Genomic DNA, 25,331 nt, shown 5'->3' on the forward strand with positions numbered 1-25,331 from the left:
TTGGTATGTCAAATTTTAGTTTTTCAATTGAATGTGAATTCTCACATTTACAAATACTGAGGTAGTTCAAAGAGCCTAAAGTAAATGAGGGTTAAGTAATACTGAACACTGTCTTGCTACAGTTAATTGTATACAGATTCTAGGAAAAATAAATGATACTGAAGTTGAAAAAAAAAACTATTAGAGTCCATTTTGTGTTCATTATTAATGCTCTATACACCCCAACATTTCTGTAAGACAAGCTCCCAGACCATCAGGTGAGGACAAATTCTGCAGCTCGCAGAAGCTGAATATGAAACTGGTAAGTTTGGCAGCACTGTTACCTTTCACTTTAACTTGTGTCAGTTCAGGCCCTGTGGGTGCTACAGGTTGAAGACTCCAGGGTTTGGCCACAAATAGCGGTAAGAGTTTAAAGGGCAGAGAAAGCAGGCAGGTGTGATTCTAGGTGTGGCGACTAAAGGAAGGTGGAGGAGGTTGGGGGACAGAGAGCAAAAGAGAATGCAGTGACTTATTCAAGGGACAGGACTGGAATCCCGAATGCTCCCGTTTCTTCCTTCCTCTCCCGCCCCCTGGGTGGGGGACGGCCACCACGGGTTAAAAGAACCGCCACGTGAGCGGTGACTGGAAACTCAAAGAGTTAACACACAATCAACACTCACGCAGGGGAGGAGGGGAACACCACATCCCACAAGGGCGCGGAGCCACCTCCCGAGAGAGAACTGCTATTGGCGTCGAGGCGCCGGGAGCCAGCCCCTGGGCGCGGCCTGCAGGGGGCAGGCGGTGGCGGAGCGGAGCGGAAGCCCGACCGGGCTGGAGCCGGTGGCGGTTCCGCGGCCTCCCGCGTCGCCGTCACCCTCTCCGCGTCTCCTCGGACGCCGCGCTGCCCTCGGCCGCTGCCATGTGTGCCGCCCCGATGCCGCCCCTGGCGCACGTCTTCCGAGGGACGTTCATCCACTCCACGTGGACCTGCCCCATGGAGGTGCTGCGGGAGCACCTCCTCGGCGTGAGCGACAGCGGCAAAGTAAGCGGCGGGGCGGCCGGGCGGCGGGCCCACGGGTGGGAGAGTCCCGCGAGGTGCGCGGCGGGGCCAGGAGTTCGCTCCGTGCGGGGGGGGGGGGGGGCGCCGCGGCTCCGGACTTGAACTTGAGTGTTTGGCTTTTGGGGGATGTCAGAAAAATCGTGGCGCTGGGTTCGTGAGCCGGCCGGGGAGTGAGTACCGTGCTCCCAGAAGCTGGGGGGCCTGGGAGTCCGCACGTGGCTTGGACGGCCGTTCGGGCTGCAGTGCAAGGGGGAGCAAAGCTATCCCCCAGCGAATCTTAGAAGAGATCGTGAATAAACCAGAACCCGACTTCATTCATCTTCCTATCTCCGGAGCCTGGCACAGTGCCTGACACAGGCGAGGCGCTAGGTACATTTATTGTGAAAGACATCACAGAAGCGAGGTCATTTGATCAATAGTTTTGAGCCCTGTCAGTGCATGGAATAAGGAAAGAACGGAATTCATTCACCGGATCATTTAACAGACAATGTACTTGTGATTCAGACTACTTGTAATACCAGAAAGGATAATAGAGAGATAGTATCCATTCCCCGCCCCACCACACACCCATAGCCCTTTGCCGAGAAGCAAGCAGTTCCGTTTTGTGGTTCAACATGTCTTCTATGAGTGTGTCTTTTATACTTCCTTTTTTCCAAAATCAAGACTTCTATAAAACTGGCCCGGCCGGTTTGACAAGTAAAAGCCATCTCATTTTTAGAAGACAAAGTAAAGATGGATAGAGGATGTTTTTGAGCTTTTCCTCAGCAGTTTGGTTAGCAAAAGTACAGGTGTTGTGACTTAGCTTGAAGATGCTATTCCTGACTAAAGATTCTTCCGAGTCAGTGAGGGTTTTGAATCAGGACTCTTACGTTTGGGAACAACTAAGCCCCTGTTTTTTTATGGTACTTAAAAAAATATTCTCTCTGTGCACACTCAGGGAGCCTGCTGTTATGTTTCCAAGGTGATGGAATTCTCAGAGCTCCCCCAAATGGGAAGACTCCCATAAATCCTGAGACTGATGAATTGTTGCCTTATGTACCTGACCCTCAGGTTTCAGGGAACCCTTATCACTCAGAGCAAGTCTCAAGAGGCAAAGGAACAGAGACTGTTAACAGGAAAGATCAGAGGTGTTTGCCTAATCACAAGGAGCTGTTAAACTCTTAGGATTCTTTTTAAAAATTGATTTCCCATATCCAGAATTTTAATTGGTAAGCTAGCAGACAAGGGAGTGGGTTTGAGGACTGGCTTTAACCAGTGAAGATGAATAAGAAAAGGAAGTAATTTATCGAGAAAATTACCTTTTCTGGGTGTTGTACGGAAGAAGAATAAGAGTGTCCCAAACATGTAATTAGTAGTTGAATCAGGAAGTCTATTCGTAACAAAGGAACATATCGAACTTATAAATTTAGAAAAATGCCATTTCCCCACAAGAGAAAATTAACTAGGAATTGAATACAAAGGTGAGTTAATCAAGTGGCTTAGATTTATGGTATAAAAATGCTCTAATCAGTGAGTTGGTAACTGCCTCTTGCTCTCTTCCTAGGTGCAAGGCAGTTGATTTCTGCCTGTGTGTAAAGGGAGGGCACGTCATATACAAAGGGTGCCAAAAACATGTATACACATTTTAAGAGATGTTATGTATATAGCAGTAGTTCGCCATAATTAGAAGTGTCTGGACACTGATGGTCACCACTTTGAGCACCTCTTGTAATTGCAGAAGTCAAACGTGACTATATATATTACAATTTTCATACAGTTTTTCCTTTCTTAAAATGTGTGTACATTTTTTTGGCACCCTCTGTATATATCAAGACTTGATTTCCCTCATTTGAAAGTGGGAATGCCTCTCCTTTAAAGTTACTGGGATAAATATTTAAACATTTTCAGAACTCTAAACAGCAAATTATATCCCCATGAAATAAATATGAAGAATCATCATGATCTTTACATTTTTACTGATCTTCTAAAGCGGTTCTCAAACGTTGGGATGAATCATAAACATCTCGGGGTCCTTGTTAAAATGTCAGTTCCTGGACATCATCCTCAGAGAATCTGAATCAATAGGCCTGGAGTCGGCCCCAGCAAGTGGCGTTCCAACAAAGATCCCAGGAGATCCTGATGTAGGTAGTGGGTGGATTACATGTTGGGTAACCACAGCATATAGGCTGTTTAATGGAACCAGTTGTGGGGGGATCTGGGATGCTCAGTTCTCCACTACAAGCCCAGGTTTGGGGTAGCATTTCCGAGAGGGGTCATGACCTCCTCTGTCCTTTTCCCTCTCCCTTCTAGACCTCATCCCTCATTTCATATAACTTCAGTTAGGCCCAGAGAATGGTAATAACTGACCACTTTTGATTCGTTAATTAAAGCTCATTCAAAATTAGGTTAATTAAAAAAATTATCTAGTCAACATTTTAGCATTGGGCGTTTTGAATTCAGAGTTAGTTTTTCTACTCAAGGAGCATGGAGCTTTTCAAAAGAAAGATGCCAGCCTGTATAATTCACCTGCAGATATTTCATGTTGAGACCGTGTGTGCTCAAATATTACTCAATTACCTGATTCTTCCCATATGCAACAGAGTCAGGTTGACTTTAGAGATACATGAAGATGCCCTGCATCTCTTACTATACAATTACACAGAAGCAAGAATGAGGAAGAGAATCATTTTAGTGCCCTGGAGTGGCAGGAGAAAGTCCTATGGAGAAACAAGAGACCTGGGTTCAAGGGCGGTCTCCACCATTGACCAGCTCCAAGACCATGGACAACACACTTAATCTTTCTGAGCCTCAATCTCCTTATCTGTAGAATCAGATTTCCTTTTCTAAGTATTAAATGAGATAATGTATGCAAATGCATGGCACTTAGTAGATACTTAACACATGCGTGTTTATTCTGTCTTTTTTCCCTTTGCCCCTAGCAAATGCTTTACCTGTTGCCCACTGCAGTGTTTTTTGTACATTTCCACATGCTGATAGCCACGCAGGCCAGCTGGAAGAGAAGGAATGCATGGCCTGGGACCAACTATGTGGGAAGGGGGACCTCTGCTGTGCAGACTCATTGCTCTTGTCATTGACCCACTGGGTCACAAAGATGCATCTGGGAAGAAAGATCGAAAGAACATTTGCTGCCAGGTTGGCTAGCACGTTATTTTCAATATCTCTTTTAGTCTTCACAGTGTCATTATTCCCACTTACAGTTGGAGAAGTTGAGACTTCAGAAATCATGCATCCAGACACGGTGGTGTAGCTGGATTTTCAACTTACATGGACCAAGCCCATGTTCTTGTCACTATAACAGGCTACTCCCTGAGGCACAGCGCGTGACCTCAGAGAACTTGCACAGTTAGCAAGGGAGTTTAGACTTGCCACTGTAATAAAAGTAAATTGATCCTGAGCCAAAGCCTGGGCTCATTGTTGGAGATATACTGATGAACAAAACATGCAAATTCTGCCCTGTCCTTGGGAGGTTGTACATTTACAGAATCTGCTGTAACTGATTAGAACTTGAACTAATCTGGAGGTGGGGAGAAAGCTCTCCTGAATGTGAAGTGACGTTTAAGTTGTAATCTGAAGGATGAATAGAAGTGAAGTAGATAAGGCAGGTAGTATTGGAGGTGGGGAAGAGTCTTCTAGGTAGAGGGAACAGTCTGTGCAAAGGCCTGGGGTAGGAAGGAATGACAGCATCAAGGTCATTATAGTCCAAAGTTCTAGAAGAAGGATAATACTAGCTATGACTGGGGAAGTAGGCAGGGCAAGATCTTGGAGGAGGGTATAGGGACTGGGGGGAGGAAATGTGCCAGGACAAAATTTTGCATTTTTAAAAGATCATTCTAGATTCAGTCCAAACAGTGTGTTGGAGAGGAGCTGAGTGCATCAGGCAAGGAGATGCAATAGAAGCCTATTGCAATATTTGAGGTGAAATGGATTATGGTTTAGAAGAGAGAAGTAGTGTAGTATATCAATTAAGATGTTGTCGTGCAGGGAATCACGTGGGGGTCTCTGGTCCTGCTCCCCACATAAGAATGCAGGATATGGCGAGGCCAAAAAGGAACACCCACGGAGCCATAGGTAGGGGAGTCATACCACTATAGTCTCACTGAAGGCTGGCTCCACACAACCTACAACCTGCTGTCCACTTCTCTGCCTGCCAACCAACCGATTTGCTAGCTGCAATCCGCCATGCTAACTGCAATCGGCTCTTGCTAGCCCAGCCACCATCTTCTTGCTAGCCCCCATTTGCTACTAGCATAGCCACAGCAGTTATATTAGTGCCCAATGGCTCACTGGTTACAGCTGAAGGCCAACTAGCCACAGCTGATGGCCATCCAATCATAGTTGATGGCCATTTACTACCTGAGCCAGGATCTTTCCACGTGAGGCCGAGAGCCTGGAAACTGCACTCCTGGCTCTGTCCCCACAGATGTGAACTCTTAAGAGTGCCTGTATCACTTACAACATATGTGAATTTGATCAACTTAACAATTGTATTTCCAGATTTCCTCATGTGTAAAATAATTACTAGAGTCTACTTCACAGGGTTGTTAAAAGGATTAAATGAGTTAATAATTGTAAAGTGCATAGATTAATGCCTTGCATGTAGCACATGCCCGATAAACGTCAGCAGTGATTATCTGCAATGGAGATGGAGAGAGGTAGACAGAATCAGTAGCTGTTTAGGTTAAGTCAACTGGATTTGATGACAGGATTAGAGAGATGTTTGTGGATGGATTAAATAGTATGGTGGAATACAGATTGGTGGTGATAGGAAAAGCTTGATGAAGGAAGCCAAAATTGAGCTGGCCATTAAAGAACACATAGGACTTGGACATGCAGAAAAGGGTTAAATAGCTCTGGCGAAGGGAATTAGTCTATGTTCTTTAATTCCCTAACTGCTGGGAGGAGCAAGAGTTATATTTCACCCGAGACTGCATCATCATCTTGCTTTGCCAGGATTTCTCACAGTCTAAATCACAAATCTGAGTGGTTCTATATCGTCCTTTCCTTCTGCTTGGGCAGGTGAAACCCATCCTCCTGCCAAGCTCAAGACTTCAGAATATCCCATGACCTTGAAGAGGGACTTTGGGCTAAGGCATCCCTCCTGAGGCTGCAGAATCAGAACTTTGCTTTCACTAGAAGCATATGTTGATGCCACGTTTTTATCTTGTAAATTCCTGTTTTCTGGAAGGCTAACTGCTCTGTGCAAAAAGCTCATGGCCAGCGGTGTTGTTTACACACTCCATAGCTACAACCCCCCTTATTAACACATCTGAATTTGATCAGCCTGTAATGCACTTGGCTCGTGGATACAGCATGGTGTAAGCCAGTCGTGGTGATTGGACTCCCATTTGCCAGATACAACTTTTACCTTCATTTTATCTAACGGTGGCCAGTGCTGACATTCTGGCAAGCAGGAATTTGGCTTGGAGGCTTCTCGGAAATGTTTTCCTCCCTAATCTGTAGACAGAGATATGGGAAGAAGAGACCTTTCTCTTTCGGATGCTCTCATGTGAGGAGTGGAGCTGCTGCTGCCACTGTTTGAGACTATGAGGAAAAAAAATTAAGAGGATTTCGGGGACACCAACCTAGTCCCTCTTTGAGCGTCACTGAATACATACTGAATAACATCATTGAAAACTTACAGTAACTATCCCTGGAACTGCCTACTCGCTTCAGACTTCTTTTGAGAGATAATGTAATAGTATCTGTATTGTCTACACCTCTGTTATTTGCAGCCCAGGGTATCTCCTACTATTACATTGCTTTTGCAAAGGATTTTATTGTTTTTCAAGGGACTGCCAGCTGCCTTCTCCTTTTTCCATTTCTATCTACTCCTTACTGGCAAAAAATGTCAGTATCTTTTCAGACACCGTATCAGTAGTCAGACCCAGCCAGTTTTCCTCTGGGATGTCTTTGTGCCCACCCATTTCCATTACCGTTGGCTCTGTTCATTATCTTCTTTTGTTAAAAAATTAGAATGTATTGGGTGACAATGGGTAGCAAAATTACATAGGTTTCAAGTGTACAATTCTGTAATACATCATCTGTATATCACGTTATGTTTTCACCACCCAGAGTCAGTTCTCCTTCTATCACCATATATTTGACCCTGTTGACTTTCATCTACCACCCTCCCTCCCCATTTACCCCCTGGTAACCTCTAAACTATTGTCTGTGTCTATGAGGTTTTGTTTCTTTCTTTGTTTGTCTTGTTCCTTTGTTGCTTTCAGTTTTGTATACCACATATCAGTGAAGCCATATGGTTCTCGACTTTTTCTGTCTGATTTATTTCACTTAGCATAATAATTTCAAGATCCATCCACATTATCGCAAGTGGTACTATTTCATCTTTTCTTACGTGAGAGCATTATTCCTTGTGTATATATACCACATCTTCTTTATCCATTCATCTATCGAAGGACACTGGTTATTTCCATCTATCGAAGGACACTGGTTATTTCCATGTCTTGGCCACCATAAATAAAACTTCAGTGAACATCAGAGTACATATATCTTTATAGATAAATATTTTCATCTTTTGGGGGTATATACCCAGGAGAGGGATTGCTGGGTCATATGGTAATTTTATGCGTCATTTTTTGAGGAACTTCCACACTGCCTTCCATAACGGCTGCACCAGTCTGCATTCCCACCAACAGTGTATGAGGGTTCTTTTTTCTCCACGATCCCTCCAACACTTGTTACTATTTTTTCTTGTTCATTATCTTTTGCCTAAAACATTTCAGGAGCCTCCTAACTGTTTGCTCTCCCCCATCCTAATATCTTCTCCACGTTACTGAAATTTACTTTTTCGGAGCAGGGGTGCTATCATGTATCTCCTCTTTTGCAACCACCTATGGCTCTCTGTTGCCTCTAAGGTCCAAATGCCTGGGAAGACATTCTAGTCTTGACATTGGCCCCAGTCTCCTTTTCTAATACATCCTCCTTCTCCATCCTTCTCTCTGGCAAATGGAAGTAAAATTATCATGACTGGTTTATCACCACTAGGTACCCATGAGCCGAGGGCTGTCTATCCATGCTAATTTTTCACTGTTTCCCAGAACATCATGACTTTTTATGCCTCCACTTTGTTGGTGCCATCTCTCAGCCTGGGATAGTCCTCCTTCTATAACCCCTTTTCTACTCTGCCTTGCTCAAAATGAAATCTTGCTCTTCCTTCAAGGCATAGGTCTGATGTCCCCTTTTCCCCAAAGGCGTCCCTGCCCATCATCCCCGTGAGAATAATTACCCTTTGTTCTCCCATAAAATGTTGCACAGTCTATATTCAAACTGGAGTTTTCCTGGTGGATAAGAGCATGGCTTCTGGAGTCAGAGTGTGTGAATTCAAATCCCAACTCGGACACATACTTGGACAACTTTCCTAACATATCTGAGCCTCGGCAGTCTCATTTGTAAAATTTGGGCATTAATAGCACCCTGAAGGAGTTGGAGGCAGATGACATAGTGTGTGTAAAGCACTTGACACATAGTAATTGCTCAGTAAGTATTGGTCATTGTTATTTTTCTTTTGCTGAAGTAATGATTTCATGTTTGCCTTTGATTATACGTGGCTTTATGGATGTTCTCATTCACTGAATTGATTTAAAATTCTTTGACAAATGGGGGGACAACTAGAAAGAAGGTGACAGTTGTTGTCACACTCTGTGTCAGCCAGATTTTTTGTATACCAACAACGCTGAGATGAGATATCTTCTTCATCATTCCTACTTTATAAATGAGGAAATGGAGGCTCAGAGAGTTATCTGACTTGGCGGTAGTCCCAGCGAGTAACTGGCAAAGCCAAGATTCATACCCGTGCCTCTCTGATTTCCAAGATCTCCTGTCATGAAGTCCGAAATTCTCTCATGGCCCCTCCACATTGTCTTACTGTTTTAACACAAAGCAGGCGGTCAGGAAAGTATGTTGAATGTAATGTATGATACAAAGACATTCATTTGTGATGTGAAAAATAAAGGTCTTTCTAACTCCAGGAAGATTTTTTTTAAAAGCTTGATTAGACTTATTTACTGAGGCTTTGAAACAACATTGCTGGACGTGCCTGGAGTTTGCTGGCCTTCCGTTTGTGTAATGCGGTCTATTAATTCCTGGAATTTGTTGGCCGTCCTGACTGATTTGGTGCTGCGGCTGTGGGGCGGCCTCGGTGCTGGTGTACGAGTCAGTATGTGACACAGGCTGGCTGCCTATGTCTTGGAGGCCTGTGGCATGTCCACTCACAATCTTATGATTTAGGGATAAAGACCAGGTGGGCTTCCCTCACCTGCAAGAGAAGAAATCTAACTGGTCATGTATTTACAACCCACCTTTCTATAGAAAGGATAGAAAGTAGCTCCAGAGGGCATGGACAAGTAATGATACTTCTATACGTTTAAAAGGAGAGGAAGGAGTCAGTTGTTGACGTAAAACGAAGCTAAGAATTAGATTTAAAATGCATCCTGAAACGACCTACACTCTCACTGGCCTCTGACTTTCCTAGGTGCCAGGTGGTAAAGGGATATGTGTTATCTGGTTGGCAATATCTGTACTAAAAGCAGCTACTCAAGAGAAGCATGTCTGTTCTTGATGCTGAGTTCAGAGTGGAATTTCTCCTAGGTGGACATTGTCTGAAAAATACACTTAACTTTCATACACAGCATAGAATTGTGTAGCGTTGCCCCTCTTGAGCACCTTTACTTGAGCTGGAGACTTGACAAAAAAGGAGTCCATATATCTACACTGTAGGGCTGAGGCCGTGGGAGGGGCCATGGGAGGTGGTCTTGGCTGATCTGAAGTGACCTGGAGATAGACTTTAGGATGTCAGAGGGGTGACAGGACCACATGTCCTCCAGGCATGCCTCCGAAGAATGGGCCTTTGGATAGAGTTTTGATGAACACCAAAAGGAGCCTGAGTCCTCCTTGGCAAAAGCCTGTGGTGCCACGGTTTTGTATTGCCAGTAAAATGCAGAAGCATGTGCCTCTACTGATAACCAAGCTTTGTGGATATGGAGGACCCTAACAGAAAAGTGTTCAGTACTTTTCAATCCATTTACACTGATGAGAAGGACTCTCCTCTTCTTAGAAGTTTTGCCAGTTTTAAACCTGCATATCTTGTCTTCCAGTTCGCTTGTGCTCAAGCTCTTTCTTTGAGGCTCACCTCAAGGACGATCTCCAAAATCTCTTTCCTACCTCCCTACCCCAAAGTGACCTTTCCCTCTTATAAATCTCTTTTATTGTTGTTCTTCTTATAGACTACTTATATACATTTGCTTACCATGTAGCATATTTGTATATATTTTCATTCAAATTGATTATAAGTTCCTATTGACATGACATAAGAAGAAGAATAGAAAATAGTTATTACTTCTTAGAAAGCCCAGGATGTTGCAAGTAGTATTAGGTACTCAATAAATATTAAATGAAATAATGTTCTGAAAAATTATAGAAACAGTTGCACAATTCGTCTTAATCTTTGCTGAGAATATTTTTAAAACCAATTTGTGTGTTCTTTAGAAAGCAAAATGTTACATGTAATTTAATCTTGACTCAAAGGGGCTTTTATTACACAAAATACAGATATTTAGAAGTGGTTAGTTATGCAGATACAATCTACTATGGTTTGAAAATGATGTTACTTTTAAGAGGTTTTTGTTTTATGTCAAAACACAGGAATTGGACATTACTTTCTTTTTCGTATTCCGCTACCTGTACAATGCCTTTAGTGATTCATTCTGCAAATAATGACTACTAACCATATACTCTGTCTTTAAATATACTAAAGAAATAGGTTCTGTGGCCAGTGATGAAGTCACAAGCACTACATTCCATCTACAGTGAATTACGGATTTACCAGTTAAAGCCAAATGCTCAGTGTCACAGGGTAAAAAGGGTTGTACCCCATCAGTGGGTATGATTATAAGGAACACAGAGCTCAGAGAAATTGTTAGTGGCTTGCCTAGCGCTGTCCAGCTAGGAAGGAATGGAGGTGGGATTTGAATCCAGATTATTTCCTCTCCAGCATTTCTTATCTCTCCAGGTTGGATTTCAAGTCCCATCATCCTTTCAACCACCTGAGCACTTAACTCTCTCAGCCCTGCCTCCTTCCTTGCTGTGCCTTTGATCCTAGACAACAAAGCCATCTTCATGCTGCAGCCAAGTCGGAGATTTTCTGCTGTGTCCTATTAGTCACCTCCTGGTTCCTTCTCCCTTGAAACTGTGCCATCTCTTTCTTGATCTTGTCCTTCTTCAGTCCCGTTCGATTTACTCTCATCAATAAAGCTATTTTTACATCTCGGTTCTCAGCACCCATAAAACTCAAAGTCTGGAAGTACTCCCAATCCACAGCCTTCCTACAACCCCAAATAATGCAACAGTGATGGCTCTTAAACTAATTTAATCGATATGTGTGTATGTGAATTTACAAAAACTGATTAAGAGACGATACATGTGTACTTTACAAAAGAGTCAGTAAGAGATGTTTTTTACAGACTGCTAGAGATAAATTCAATAGGGACTTCAGATTTCTCTTAATCCTGTTTTTTAATTAGTCATCCATCCCCACTTTCTCCTGTGATTGTTGCAATACCTGCATGTGGGTTATTCTTTGAGGGGGTTCGTAGCTTTCATCAAATCGCAAAAGAGTAAGTGACTTCAAAATATCAAAAACCTCAGATCATCTAATCTTGCACCTAAATTGGAGTATTTCATCCTGGTCCATCCTTATGAAACTCCTCTAAACTGACCAGATCGGTTTCTTCATGAAGAAAGAGCAGAGGAGGCAAGGATGTGGAAATTGGGACTGAAGACCTGAGGATTCAGAGCTGTGTGCATTTCATGACTCTAAGGAAACTTCACCAATTAGCCCACATGATGTTGAAGAAAGGAAGAGATCAGACCCACGAGGACAAGCAGAAAGAGAGCTGTCACCTGCAGCTCCAGAACCTTTGTATGAGATGTGCACCTGCAGGAGATCACTAAATGTTTGGAGTTGAAGTCAAAGCACCAAGAAATTGATCCGGTGAGTTTAGAGAAGTTTTATAAGGAGGCTCCTCCAGATATCAGCAAGGCTGAGGTCACCATGGGAGACCCTCACCAGCAAACCCTTGGGAGCTGAAGCAGCGGAAAAGGCTGGCGGAGAAGTACTGTGAATGCCTGGCGAATAAGGAAAAGATCCTTAAGGAGACTGAGGTGCGGAAGGAGGACCTGATCGGCGTCCAGCCTCACCTCAACAGCGTCATGTAGGCTTCCCTACTGGTGCAGGAGTACCTGTTCATGCCGTTTGACCAGGATCACGAGCAGTCTGAGACAGCTGACACCTGCACCTTCCCTCTATGTCCAGGCCACTGCATCTGGACAGGCCTGCGATAAGACGCTGTCTGTGGCGATCGAAGGCACTGTGGACACAGCCAAGGCTCTGGTTAAGCCTCCCAAGGACCCCCAAAATGACGAGAGCGACTCGGATGCCGAGGAGGAGCAGACAACCAGACGCTGGCGACTCACGCTGGGAGTTTAGTGGGTGACAAGTGCAAGGAGATGCTGAAGAGAAGGACCCACTGTCCATCGTGCCACACCTGAAGTGCAAAGATGACAGTGTGCTTCACCTGACTTTCTATTGTCTCATGAACCTCAACATCACGACGATAAAAGTCATAGTGACAAGTGCCATGGAGCTGATCATGCACATCGTGCAGGTGACTTGATGTCTCAGCTCAGCTATATCCTGGGGATCATGGAAAGAAGACTGAATCCAGCCAGTCAGTACCCGTCTGATAAAGTTGGCATCCTGACTTTGAGAGACTACGTACTTGACCTAGGTCACCCTTATTTGTGGGTATAGAAGCTGAGTGGCCTCTACTTCCCCAGAGAGCAGCCCCAGCACACGGTGATTGCTGCGCACTCACGAGTGCCAGCACTGGAGACCCCCACGAAACTGCTGAAGTCTGGGGTGCAGTCCCCTCTGGCCCTCCACAGTTTGTATCCCTGGAACATGGCATTGTACCAGCTGCCAGTGATTGCCAGTCCCTCTTCCCTGCAAAGGTTGTCTCTTGCCTGGTGAAGTGGGTGACGATTGCCCATGAGGATTGTGGGGAGCTTCATTTCACCAAAGACGTTGGGGAGGAAGAAATGGCTGGGGTCACCCATCTCTACTACATGGCACTCGTGAGAAGGGTCTTAGCCAAACTCCAGGCTGCCATGGTGCTGAATCCCGGCTACTCCTCTGCCCCAGCTCTGTCTGAACTAGAAAGGGGAGAAAACCAGCAGTGAAGATGACAGTGTTCGGGCCGTGGAGAGCAAGGTCCACATGTGCTACAAGGAGCTGTGTGGCCCCCGGCCCAGCGAACAGCTCTGGAGCACCAGCTGCGGAGCCTGTGAATGCTGCTAGACATCCAACTGGGGACCAAGAGCCACATGGTAGCAGGGAGGAGCCCGAGGAACTCCCCCAGGGGTCCCAGCAGGGGGAAGCTGTTTAAATATAACCATCCTCAAGGATTCCATCCTCAAGGCTTCCTCAGCCACCGCTGATCTCCCACTCAGCCTGGTGTTTCCCCTTAGGCCGTAGTACTGCTCCTCTGCTTTCTCCTTTGGTTCACACGCAGCTCTTGGTAGTCTCCAAAGACAGGGTTTTTTTTCATTTTTTATTTCTGGCCTATTAAAGTGTCACCTGACCAAAAAATAAATAATAAAATGCAAGTGTACAATCTAGTGTTCCAGAACATGTTTGTAAATCCAAATGGAAATCCTTTACCCATGAAGCAATCATTTCCTGTTTTTCTGCTAACCCCACCCTTGAGGAACCACTTGTTTGCTTCCTGTCTCTATAAACTGGCCTATTCTCAATGTTTCATAGAAACGGAAGATATGTCATATTTTGTACCTATCTTTTTTCTTTCAGCCTAATGTTTTCAGCGTTTCTCCATATTTGTGGCATGTGTCAGAACTGCATTCCTCGTTATGGCTGAATCATGATTCATTATACAGATAGACTGCATTTTGCTTATCTATTCATTTGTGGATGGACGTTTAAATTGTTTCTCCCTTTGCCTGTTATGAGCGGTGCTGCTGTGAACATCCATGTACAAGTTTTTAAAGCTGATTCTTTGTAAAAATTTTTTATGACTCTTTACTGCTTAACTCCAGGATGAATCTAGGCCTGAACTTGCTGACTGTCCAGCCTTCTGTGTTGCTTTGCGTCTTTGTCTCTGTCCCTCCTTCACCTTTCATCTGCTGGGTTAATACCTTTCAGTATGAACTAAGTGTCATTTTTTCAATGACTACTGGCATTGCTGTTGACAGGCAGAGCTCCTTTGTGCCCCACTTTCTGCTTGGCACCTCTTGATGGCTCTTTTGTATCTCATGAGTTTCTCCCATAACCTAACTTTGAAGGCAGGCGCTCTGACTTTGTCACTTTCATATCCACAATTCCTACTCCGTGGTAGACACTGAAGTGACTACTTGTTGGATAAATGGTGCACAAGATAACCAGGCTGGAAAAGTTAACTTTAGGAGTCAGCAAAATGTACAGACAGCTAAAAATATCTTCCAAATAACCAATAATTAGAATAAGAATTCTGGTTTTTTGTTTGTTTGTTTTGTTAAGTCTGGAGCATAATACAATATATTTGGCTACTGGGAGCTGTTATTAGTTTCATGTCCCAGTGAATAATCAGGAACCTTAGAAGAGTAGATTTTAATTGGAGCCCTGCGACCTCATAAAGTTCTCAAACGCCTTTATCTTGGACTATGTGAAAGATGTGGAATAATGTAGATTGTAAAGGCCTACTTTGTCCCTTTGGCTTTATATTATGGTTGGTTAAGTGTTCACTTCATAAAATGGTAATTTACTTGAAATGTTTTTTGTAAATCTCTCCTTATAATTTGCAGTCCTGGAACATGGTAGACCCTCCGTAAACAATAGCTCTTACTGTCCATCTCCTGTCCCTTGCAGTGCTTAGTGTTTTAGCACAAAATTGGCATGCAGTAAATGCTTCTGAATGAGAGAATGAATAGAATGGACTTCTAATGCTTTGTACACTATTCCTTAGGGGGCACAAGTAGTTCTGCTAGAGTAGATATGAAATAGTTAATCAGCATTCTCAGCTGGTTGTAGCCAATATGTGTGAACGTGCAACATATGAAGAACGAGCAACATAATGCCTTCCACAGGCCAGGCAGATTTTTTCCTGTGTACTATTTAACCTAGAAGTTATTTTCCTCCTGCTGTTTGTAGGGTGGTCTCATGTGTGCCCTAACCCTTTTTTTGGAGAGAAGCCACTCAAGGTCACTAGGCCAGTGGGGGCCAGGTGGTGTGGCCGTAGTAGACCTGTGGAGTTCCTGTGCTTGAAGCTCATAAGAACCTGTAATAGTTGATGAGCACAGACTCCCAGGGGTAAGAAATAAAGGGTGGACAAAAGAGATGCAGGCCTTGCCTTATTTACCCTCAGAGTCAATGATCAAATAAGCATTGGTAAGTATGTAATTTCCAGAAAGGAAAAATGCAGAGTGCTATGAAAGTATGAAACCAGAAGATTTGGCTTGTCTTGATGAGCTAAGTGCTATTTGAGCTGAGTCTGAAGGTTAAGCAGAAAAAGAGGAGATGGTTGTTCAAAGACACAGCAAAAAGGAACAAGGAACTCATGTGGGGTGTAGAGAAGGATGGAGAAGGATGGTGGGGTCGGAAACAAATGAAGCCACAGAGATAAGCAATAGCGAACTCAGCATCTTGGTGGGCCTTTCCATTTATCCCCAGGGCAATGGGAAGCCAATGAAGAATGTTGGATAGATCAGATTTGCATTTAAAAAAATGCATAAGCAATAATTGAAGAGTAGAGAACAGACTGGTGAAGGGCAAGTGTAGTTGCTGGAGATGAGTTAGCAGGTAGTTGTGGTGGACCATGGAAGAGATAGGTAGGTGGTGGTAGAGTTGGAGAGAAGTGGGTATATCTGTGAGACAATAGGAAGGCAAAAATCAATGAAATTTGGAGACTGGTTGGATATGGAGGGAGAGGGACAGGCTTCTCTTGGGTTTTGAGCTGATACAATTGGATGGATATGGTGGCCATCACTGAATTAGAGAACAGAGGAAGAGGTCCACCCAGGTAGGACAGACTCAGAGGTCTGTTTTGGGCATGCTGAGTTGAAGTAGCCTTGTGCTATCTATCTGGAGATGTCAAGTAGGCGTTGGCTTGTAGGTCTGGAGCTCAGAGGTGATATCTGAGTGGAAGATATAAAATGTGGAGTAAGGGTTAAGAAGAGAACAAGAACTAGATTAACTCCATGGTTGAGTTTGGAATAAAAGAGGGTAAGTAGGATAAGAAGGGCAACCCGAAGGCCAGAGGAAAACCACAGGCAGGGTGTCATAGAAAGCAAAGGATGGGGGTACATCAAGACGGAGGGAATAGAACAGATGTCACATGTTACTGAGAAAGAGAAGTAAGAGAAATAATACTGGAAAAATGCCCAGTGGGTTCAGCAAATTTGACATTATTGGAAGACTTATTTTGGTGGAGAGAGAGGGTGGCAGTCAGCTTGGTTTGGATTTTGGAATGGGTGGAAGATAAGGACATGCAGATAGTGATCATAGGCAACTCTTTTGAGATAATGTGTAATATATTTATCATATGAGAAAAATAATTAAGTGCCTTCAATAGAAATAAAATACAAATATGTTACATATGTTTTATTCCCCCAATTCTTAAGTGTTTTGAGGACTTCTATACAAACACTTACACTTGTAAAATTCATGTAAGCATGCTGATATTGCCCATTTGCAAATATTTGAGTGGAAGTCAAAGCATTGGCAACATATAGGTTCTAGAATTAGAATTAGTTGCAGCCTTCTTAGTAATAATTTTACTGTCTTATCTCAGAAATACAATTTAGCATCTCAGTGTCACTGTAAATCTTGGTATTTAGTCAGAATGAAGCTCTTCTCGTTTTATGAAGATCATAAAGGGAAGACATAACTTTTCTGTATATCTAAGATTGTTTTGAAATTAAAGCAAGTAAAACCGGTAAGACAATAGAACCAAGTGTTTTCTGTATTCAAAAATGCAATTTGACTTTAGGGAATCGTTTTTTTTGGATTTCTGCCTTCTCCAAGGGAATTGAGAAAACCTCACCCCCGCCCCGCCTTGCTGGGTGGGTGACTGTAAAGCTTTAATCCAGCTGAGAAAAGCAGCATATAAATGACTCACATTAAGAAGAAAAACTATAACCCTTATGTGTATGAATGGAGGGCTGTGCAATCATTCTTTTTTTCTTTCCTTGTCTAGACAATCAAATAGGAAGGAGAAAAACAAGAAGACTTACCCTAGATATGCCATTGGAATTAGAATTGAAAAAAAAAAACACCAACCAAAACCTGCCATGTAATCTAGACAGGATTAGATGCTTCAAAAATGCCAAATCACTGGGAAGATAGAGTCAGAAGACAGTAAAAGGAAAAGATGGATAATTATTACACTGTAAATACACATTAGTTTACATTTTTTCATGTCTTTGGGCTTCCCCATCTTTTTGTTCACACTCTGAATGCCCTTACTCCTCATTCTCCCCGATATACTCTTTATTCATCAGCTCCTCCAAAAAATAACCTGACTTTTCTAGTCCTCACTAAAAATGTTCTACCTTCTCTACGTTATCTCAGTTTCAGTCTGTAATGCTGATTTGGCCTTGAGAAACATGCCACTGTGCACATAAATTTTATTTCCTCAGCCAGAGAATAAACTCTTGAAAGGCAAGGATTGTTTCTTATACATTTATCCAAATCCTTAGCAGTTTGGTGCCATACGATGTACGTTTAAACAATATGTATTCCCTCAGATTATTAGTTAAAATGCACTATTGAACATGACAAAAAGTAGGCCAAGAGCATATTTTTTTCACATTTACTAATTCTCTCTGTTTTTATTGAGACAGTTGAAAATAGGTACAGACATCATGAGTTTCTTCAGCTTGCGTCAGCTAGGCTAACGACAATTTCCTACGTAACCACAAGGCCATTGTCACACGTTAGAAAGTTAACAGGAATTTCCCAATATCCTCTAATGATCCACGTTCAGATTTTCCCAATTGTCCCTAACGTGTCTTTCTAGCTTAAAAAAAAATAAGGCAAACAAACACAATTCAATCGAGATAGAGATTCGTGAATTTGTTATTATGCTTCTTTTGTCTTTCTAAATGTAGGAGTCCCTGCTTTTTTGGCTGTATGTGTTCCAAGAAGCATATATTAAGCAACTTCTGCCAAATCTTGGCCTTTCTCTCCCCAGCCTCTGTATGCAATGATCTGATTGCCATGCGTCCTGTCACAGGCCCTTGGCAAGCGCTGGTGTAACTTTCACAGATGAACCTGGAAGCTCTTTTGCAGTTTTGTGGAGGTGTATGTCTGCATCCTGAAAGCTGCACGTGTCCTGCTGGCCCCCATCACGTCGCCAGCCAGCAAGCCCAGCCGCTTGTCAGCATCCCGGCACCTCCGCAATGTTGTAGCATTTTTATAAAATGGTATAGTGTTCTTGGAAAAGTGCTGCTATCAAAGTATCTTTTTGCAGCTGTGTGTCCCAGGGACCCAGTGGGACGAAGATAGATCAACTGTAAATCAGACAAACAGAAGGAAGCATAAATAGTTTTTCCCTTTAAAATTAGGGACTATAACCTCATATACATCATTCTCTGGTTGCCATAAAAATACAACGGGAAAGTTGGATTTAGACCCCCAGATTTGACTTGTGAATACTGTGCTCATGAAAACACGTGATTATCCCTGCGCTCTTGGAATGAACCAATTACAGTAGCTTTGGGGGACATTCGCTTATATTAATTTTAAAGGTAGAATCCTAGTTGGCAAAAATGATTCCCCTGGTGCTGCATAAAAGATACAGCAAGAAGCAAGGAATATACATAAAGACCAAAAGAAAACAAAAAGCTTTTTGCTGTCTTCATCCCTCACTGATCTTTCTTAGACCTTAATAATTGGATTTCTGTGGAGCTGGATGTACAGGAAATTTTTATAAATTAAATATTGTGAAAAACTATATTAGGCCAGAAGTCAAGATACCTAAACTAAAGAAGGGATTCTATACGCAAAGGACTGTGAGATCGTGGGCTAGTCAGGATCCTTTGTGTGTGTTTCTTCCTCACTCATTTGTGAAATGGGTGTAGGGATGTAGTCCTCCAGAAAGGATTTTTATTTTCTTCTGTTGGGTGCTAGGGACTACAGGGTCACCATGGGTTTCAGCTGAGCTTAGTGCTCACAGCTCCTACTTCAGCCTAGAGCTTCGTTTTAGTCTTTCCTTTTAAAAACAAAAAACAAAACAACCTTCCCTTATGTTCTGCAAGGCTACCAAAAAAGTCTTAGGTAGCAGATAGTTGTTTTGTAACTGGAGGGGCCTTTAGCGTATCTTGCTCACTGTATTTATGGAAGCAGAAATTGCTGACATTCTTTAATGCTGACACAATGCCAGGCATTCTTTTTGAGCATTTTACTTATGTTATCTCATTTAATGTGCACGACAGCTTTAGGAGGAAGGTAGTATTTTAATTCTCATTTTATGAGTGAGGAAACAGAGGTCCAGTGAGAGTAAGTAATGAGTTGCTAATGTTACACAGCTCATAAAATGTTGGAAGTGGGATTTCAAAAAAAATACAAAAAAAAAAAGAATCCATGCACACGATGGGAAATTCCAAGTGCACAAAATTACATGTAATGGCTAGTAAGTCCCTTTCCTTTTGGGGTCCCCTAGACATGACATTGCCCCTCCCAATAGGGAACCATAGTTACCGGTATTTTCCTAGAGATAGCATACACAATATACAAGCTAATGTGTGTGTGTGTGTGTGTGTGTGTGTGTATACCGTGTTTCCCTGAAAATAAGACCTAGCCGGACAATCAGCTCTAATGCATCTTCTGGAGCAAAAATTAATATAAGACCTTGTCTTATTTTAATATAATATAAGAATGGGTCTTATATTATATAATATAATATAATACAATATAATATAAGACTGGGTCTTATGTTAATTTTTGCTCCAAAAGACACATTAGAGCTGATGGTCTGGCTAGGTCTTATTTTCGGGGAAACGCGGTATATATATATATATATATATATATATATATATATATATATGTATATATGTATGTGTGTGTGTATATATATATATATATATATACTAGTTTTCCCCCCACAAATGGTAGTACACTAAATGCACTGTTTAATGCTTTGCTGTATATATAATATTTCTTGAATCCTTAGTCCATGCCTGGCATGGACTCTCATTACCTCATTTAATCTTCTGAAGAAGGATTAGTTTTATTTTACAGGTGAGAAACAGAGCCTTAGAAAATTAAGTAACTTGTCCAAGGATTTTGAGACAGTAAGAAGCAGAGCTCAGATGCAAAGTCAGATCTTTATGATTCCTGAACCTGTACTCAGCCCTCAGATGATGCTACCTTTGGCTTTTTAGAGAGCTTGACACCCTTAGCCTCCCAGTTGGGGTGAGGGTTAGAGTTATGACTGGAGTTAGGGTTCACCTTATAATTGCCCCTCTATCCCTCCTCCCTTGCCTGGATGTGGCCTGCCCCAGTCTGTTTTAAGGTTGCTGGCTCCTGAGGGTTAAATGAGGGCACGAAGCTCAGCCCTGCCCAGGTTCTCTGCATTCATATTATCATTTGTTCAAGGAGCAGTTTTTGTCAATCACCCCAGTTTGAAACTTCCTCTCTCTCTTTTCTTCTTGTTCTGATACTTCCTTCTTTCCAACCTTTCTGCAAACATTTATTTGAGTGCTTCTGTGGGTCTAGCACTCTGTTTGGTGCCAGAAATCCCAAGGTCCAAGAGCACTACTGTCTTTTGAAATTATACTTTAGTGAGGAGATAGATGCCCTAACTCAACATTATAATGCAGTGAGTTAAGTGCTTGTATGAATTTTGTATGGCTGCTGTCACAAATTACCACAAACTCGATGGGTTAAAACAACATACCTCGGTTCTTTTAAGTTTCTGAATGTCAGATGTCCGAATCAGTTTCATTGGGCCAAAATAAGGCATCAGCAAGGCCCTGCTCCCTGTGGAAGTGCTAAGGGAATATCTGTTTCTTTGCCTTTTTTCCAGTTTCTAGAGCTACACTCCTTGCACCCATAGTTCGCTCCATCTGCAAAGCCAGCAGCGCAGTATCTTGCTTCAATGGTCATGTTGCCTTTTGCTTCTTTGTCAAATCTCCCTCTACCTGTTCCTATTAAGGACACTTGTGATTGCATTAGGGCTCACCCTGGTAATCTAGAATAATCTCCCCATATCAAGAGTCTTAATTTAGCCACATGTGCAAAATCTTTTTTGCCATAGGAGGTAACAGTCACAGGTTCCAAGGGCTCGGCACTGGATGTTTTGGGTGGTCGTTATTCAACCTACCACATTGCTGTTGGCAAATACATGCAAACATCACAAAGGAGCATCTTATTTAGCCTGAGAGGGCCCGTCACCAGAGAAAGTGACTAACTCGATGAATTCTTAACTAGTGGGTGAGAGTGCATGTCCATGTCATTACTTCCCAGTACTGTCTCTCTGACTTTACTTTGCTACAATTCCTTTCCTGGCTCTTCTCCCCCTTCTAGAAAGTTTAAATCAGCTGCAAATCCCAGGCTTCCCTCGTTGGCCTTCTCACCCCATCTTCTCTTCCCCATATATTCATCCTCTCCCTTGGGGTGGACATTCACCTCTGCACGGATGGCTCCAGTCTCCATCTCCAGACCTGGCCACCCCAGAGCGTTACTCCTATGTCCACACCTGCTTGGGCAGCTGTATCTGCAAGTCCTCCCCCCTTCCCCACCATCCTTCCTTCACACCAACATCTCCTTCGGCGTCCATAGTTCTGTTTTGTTGTCCCATTCTCTCATGGAGATGCTTATCTACTTACATATAACCTAACTGTTCCCTGCGGATGCAGTTGTGTGGGTCCTTCCTTAGCATTCTGCCTGCATGCCACTTTTCTCTGCTCCTTTCTGCACTCGCCACTGCCTCCACCCAGACGAACTATTCAGATGGTTCACTAAGGGTTCTGTCTCTAAACTCTCCTCCCAACATACCTTACAATCATTGCTCCATTAATTTTTCATATCTGACTCTTGTTCAAAAGCATTTAGAGAATAAATTCTAAATTCCTTAGTGTGACACTTGAAGGTTCTCTAGAGTTCAGGACCTATATTACATTCATTTGTTCATTCATCCAATATTCATTAGGCATCTCTCATGTGCCAGGCAGTGGAAGTATGATAGTAAGTAAAATTAAACATCTCCACTCTGTAGAATTTGCCATCTAATAGTAGAGACAGATATTAATAAAATAATAATTATGAATACATGTGAAATTGCAACTGTAATAAAACAATAGCTCAGATTTGTGTAATTCCTGTGATGTGTCTGGAACCGCTCTAAGCTTTTTACACATATTATGTCATTTAATCCTCACAACGTAATCATAACTGTTATCCTCAATTTACATAAAACAGGCACAGAGAGTTTAAGTAACTTGCCCAAATTCACCCAACTGGAAACAATTTAAGCCAGGCAGCCTGGTTCCAGATTTTATGCATTTAACACAATGTTATATTTCCATACAGAAGAAGTGTCTGGTGCTTTGACAGCCATTAATTGGGGGTAGGGGTTTGAATGAGGCTGGGGGTAGGGAATTTGAGCTAGTAGGGAAAGGCTTCCTAAGCAAGGACAGCTAACCTGAAATAGGGAAGATGAGTTGAGGCTGATTGGGTAAAAGGAAAGGAAAGGTGTTTCATGCTGAGAGAAAGTCGTGTGTAAAGGCCCAATAGTGGGGAGAGTAAGGTGCTTACGGGGTCTAAAATGGGACCAGTGTGATGCAACAGATCATGGGAGAGGGAGGAACAAGGCATGGGATTAGGCCAAGAAGGGATTAGGATCCTGTAGACCATGTTACAATCTTTTTTCTTGACCCTAAACGCAGTGGGAAGCCATTGAGGTTTTATGCAGTGGGTAAGAAAGTGATGGGACAAAGTTTTCTGGATTGCACCCTCAATTAATGTGGTCTCATTCTCTAAAATAGGGACCCTGGATAGAGATTACCTTTGGGAATAATATCATAGACTCCCGTTTTGGACTTTGAAGTGTCTTCTGAGAAATACAAATGAGATAGCAGGGAAATGACAAATATATGGATCTGGAGTGCATAGAAGTGTGGGCTGGACCTTTAAGTTTGGGTGAGCAAATTGTGTTCCTTTGTGTATAAAGAATGGGAGGGCTCAGCTCTTGTCTCACTGACCGTTTACAACTGAGTGATGAACTTTTTGATGGAATTTTTTCCTGCTAAAGAGATCTTTAAGACCTCTTTGTGAGATCTGCATTATTCTTTTGCAGCAGATTTGAATGTGGGGTGATAATCAGCCAGAGTGGGAGGAATTAATTTTAGATTCCATCTCTATTTTCTACTTTTTTTTTTATAGCAGAATACCATTAGATAAACATTTATTCTTCAATGATAGGAACTAGTTTTTTGGAATTGTGGTTTGAGTCTATTAAAAGGAAACTGGCAAAAAGAAGAAAAAAAAAGCTGTGTGAGCAGGCTTCTTAAGATTGCAATGTATCCTCAATGTTCAGATCAAAATGGATTGTATTGGTTAGCTATTGCTGCATAACAAATTACTCCAAAACTCAGGGGCTGAAATTAATTTGTTGCTCTTACGGTTTCTTTGCATCAGGGATTCAGGAACAGTTTAGCTGAATGGCTCAGGCTTACTATATCTCATGAGATGAGACCATCTCTTTAAGATATTTGCCAGGACTGCAGTCATCTGAAGGCTTGCCTGGATCTAAAGGATCCACTTAGAACATTCATTCATATGACTGTAAGCTAGTTCTTACGGTTGTCGGGTTGTCGGTAGCAATCCTTGGTTTCTCCCCAGGAGAACTTCTCCTAGGGCTGCTTGAGCATCCTCAGGGCATGACTGGAGGCTTCCCCCAGAATAACAACCAAGAGTGAAAGAGCCAAATGGAAGTTACCCTTCTATGAGCTAGCCTTAGAAGTCACATAGCATTGTGAACACTTCGTTCCAAGCACATCACTAAGTTGGCCCACCTCAAGGTTGGGGGAGGGAGCTAGATTCCACCTTTTGAATACAGACGTGTTGAAGAATTTGTGGACATATTTTAAAGCCACCACATGGATGTTTGGAATCTGAGCTGTGGATATGGCCTCCCCTCTCACCCCGTGTAGGAATTAATTTCTGTTACAACATCCCTGACAGATGGTCAGCCAGCCTCTGCTTGGCACTTCCAACTATGAGGAGTTCACTACGTTGTGAGTCACTGAGTTCCATTTATATCAATTGTTCAAAGCTTCTTTTATTCATGAAATTGAAAACTCTATTGCCGAATATTCCGTTATTGAAGCTAGTTCTGCTGCTCTAGAATGGCACTTTTATGTGGTGGCTTTTTCATTATTTGCAACAATGGTAATCTTGACTTCTTTCTTCTTATAGACAAACTCCTGTCAGTTCCATTCAAAATTTCCTCTCAAGTTTTGATTTCAGGGTTTTTCTGCATTTTTTCCTGTAAGTTCAGTTCATTCCTCCACAACTGAAAATCAACAACTTGTTCTGTACCCCAAGCTAAATCAAAAGGGATATGACAAAGCAGTACTCACTTTGCACAATAGCATAGGACTGAAGAAAAGGACCCTGAAAACGGAAATCATGCAAAGTACAGGCATACCTCAGAGATACTGCAGGTTTGGTTTCAGACCACCTCAATAAAGTGAGGATCCCAATAAAGGGAATTGAAATCTTTTTGTTGGTGGAAGGGGCTTGCCTTCAATGTGTAAAAATATAACATCTGTGAAGCCTAACAGAGTGAAGTGCAATAAAATGAGGTATGCTTGTAATCTTAAGAATCAATGGGGAAATTTTTTGTTATTCTGAAACCTTTAAAAACTTCTGTTAAAGCATTCGAAACTTTCAGATCTAAATGCATGGTAAAGTGAAGAAAAAATAGTGAAACTAGTGTTTATTTAGTATACTGTAATTTAAAACATTAGAAATGTTGAGAATGAAAGTGTTTTATTTATTTAAAAACTTGAGTATTTTATCCAAGAGTACTTTATCAGACTCTGAAGTTAAAAGGAAAAATTGTTAAAAGTTATTACAAATTGAAAAACAATCATAATTCTTCCTAATGCTAGTATGAGCCACTGGTATGGTTTTCAAATTATTCAACTTTAATTTACATACATCTTTTTATGAGCCTGCATTAGATTTTGGCAAACTGTGGCCCACAAGTCAAGTCCAGCC

The 25,331-nt window shown here is 42.4% G+C and overlaps 1 protein-coding gene and 1 pseudogene across 3 annotated transcripts in view; both read left to right on the forward strand.

Annotated features, from left to right (window-relative positions):
- The window catches only part of GDA (guanine deaminase), an 80,883-nt gene that overhangs the window by 11,226 nt on the left and 44,326 nt on the right, over positions 1–25,331 (forward strand). Inside the window, exon 1 of one of the 2 annotated variants that reach the window (XM_081067224.1) lies at positions 630–1,021. The exons of the other annotated variant lie outside the window; for it this stretch is intronic. Within the exon in view, the coding sequence (XP_080923350.1) occupies positions 899–1,021 (123 nt within the window). The 5' untranslated portion in view covers positions 630–898. Of the gene's footprint in view, positions 1–629; positions 1,022–25,331 lie in introns of those variants that run through there. 2 annotated transcript variants of the gene reach the window in all.
- Positions 9,395–13,412, forward strand: LOC308504692 (THO complex subunit 5 homolog; annotated as a pseudogene). The gene is made up of 2 exons: positions 9,395–9,402; positions 11,794–13,412. The product of its transcript is annotated as a THO complex subunit 5 homolog (transcript).

Source organism: Rhinolophus hipposideros, assembly GCF_964194185.1.
Source record: "Rhinolophus hipposideros genome assembly, chromosome: 11".
In the NCBI taxonomy this organism is placed as follows: domain Eukaryota; kingdom Metazoa; phylum Chordata; class Mammalia; order Chiroptera; family Rhinolophidae; genus Rhinolophus; species Rhinolophus hipposideros.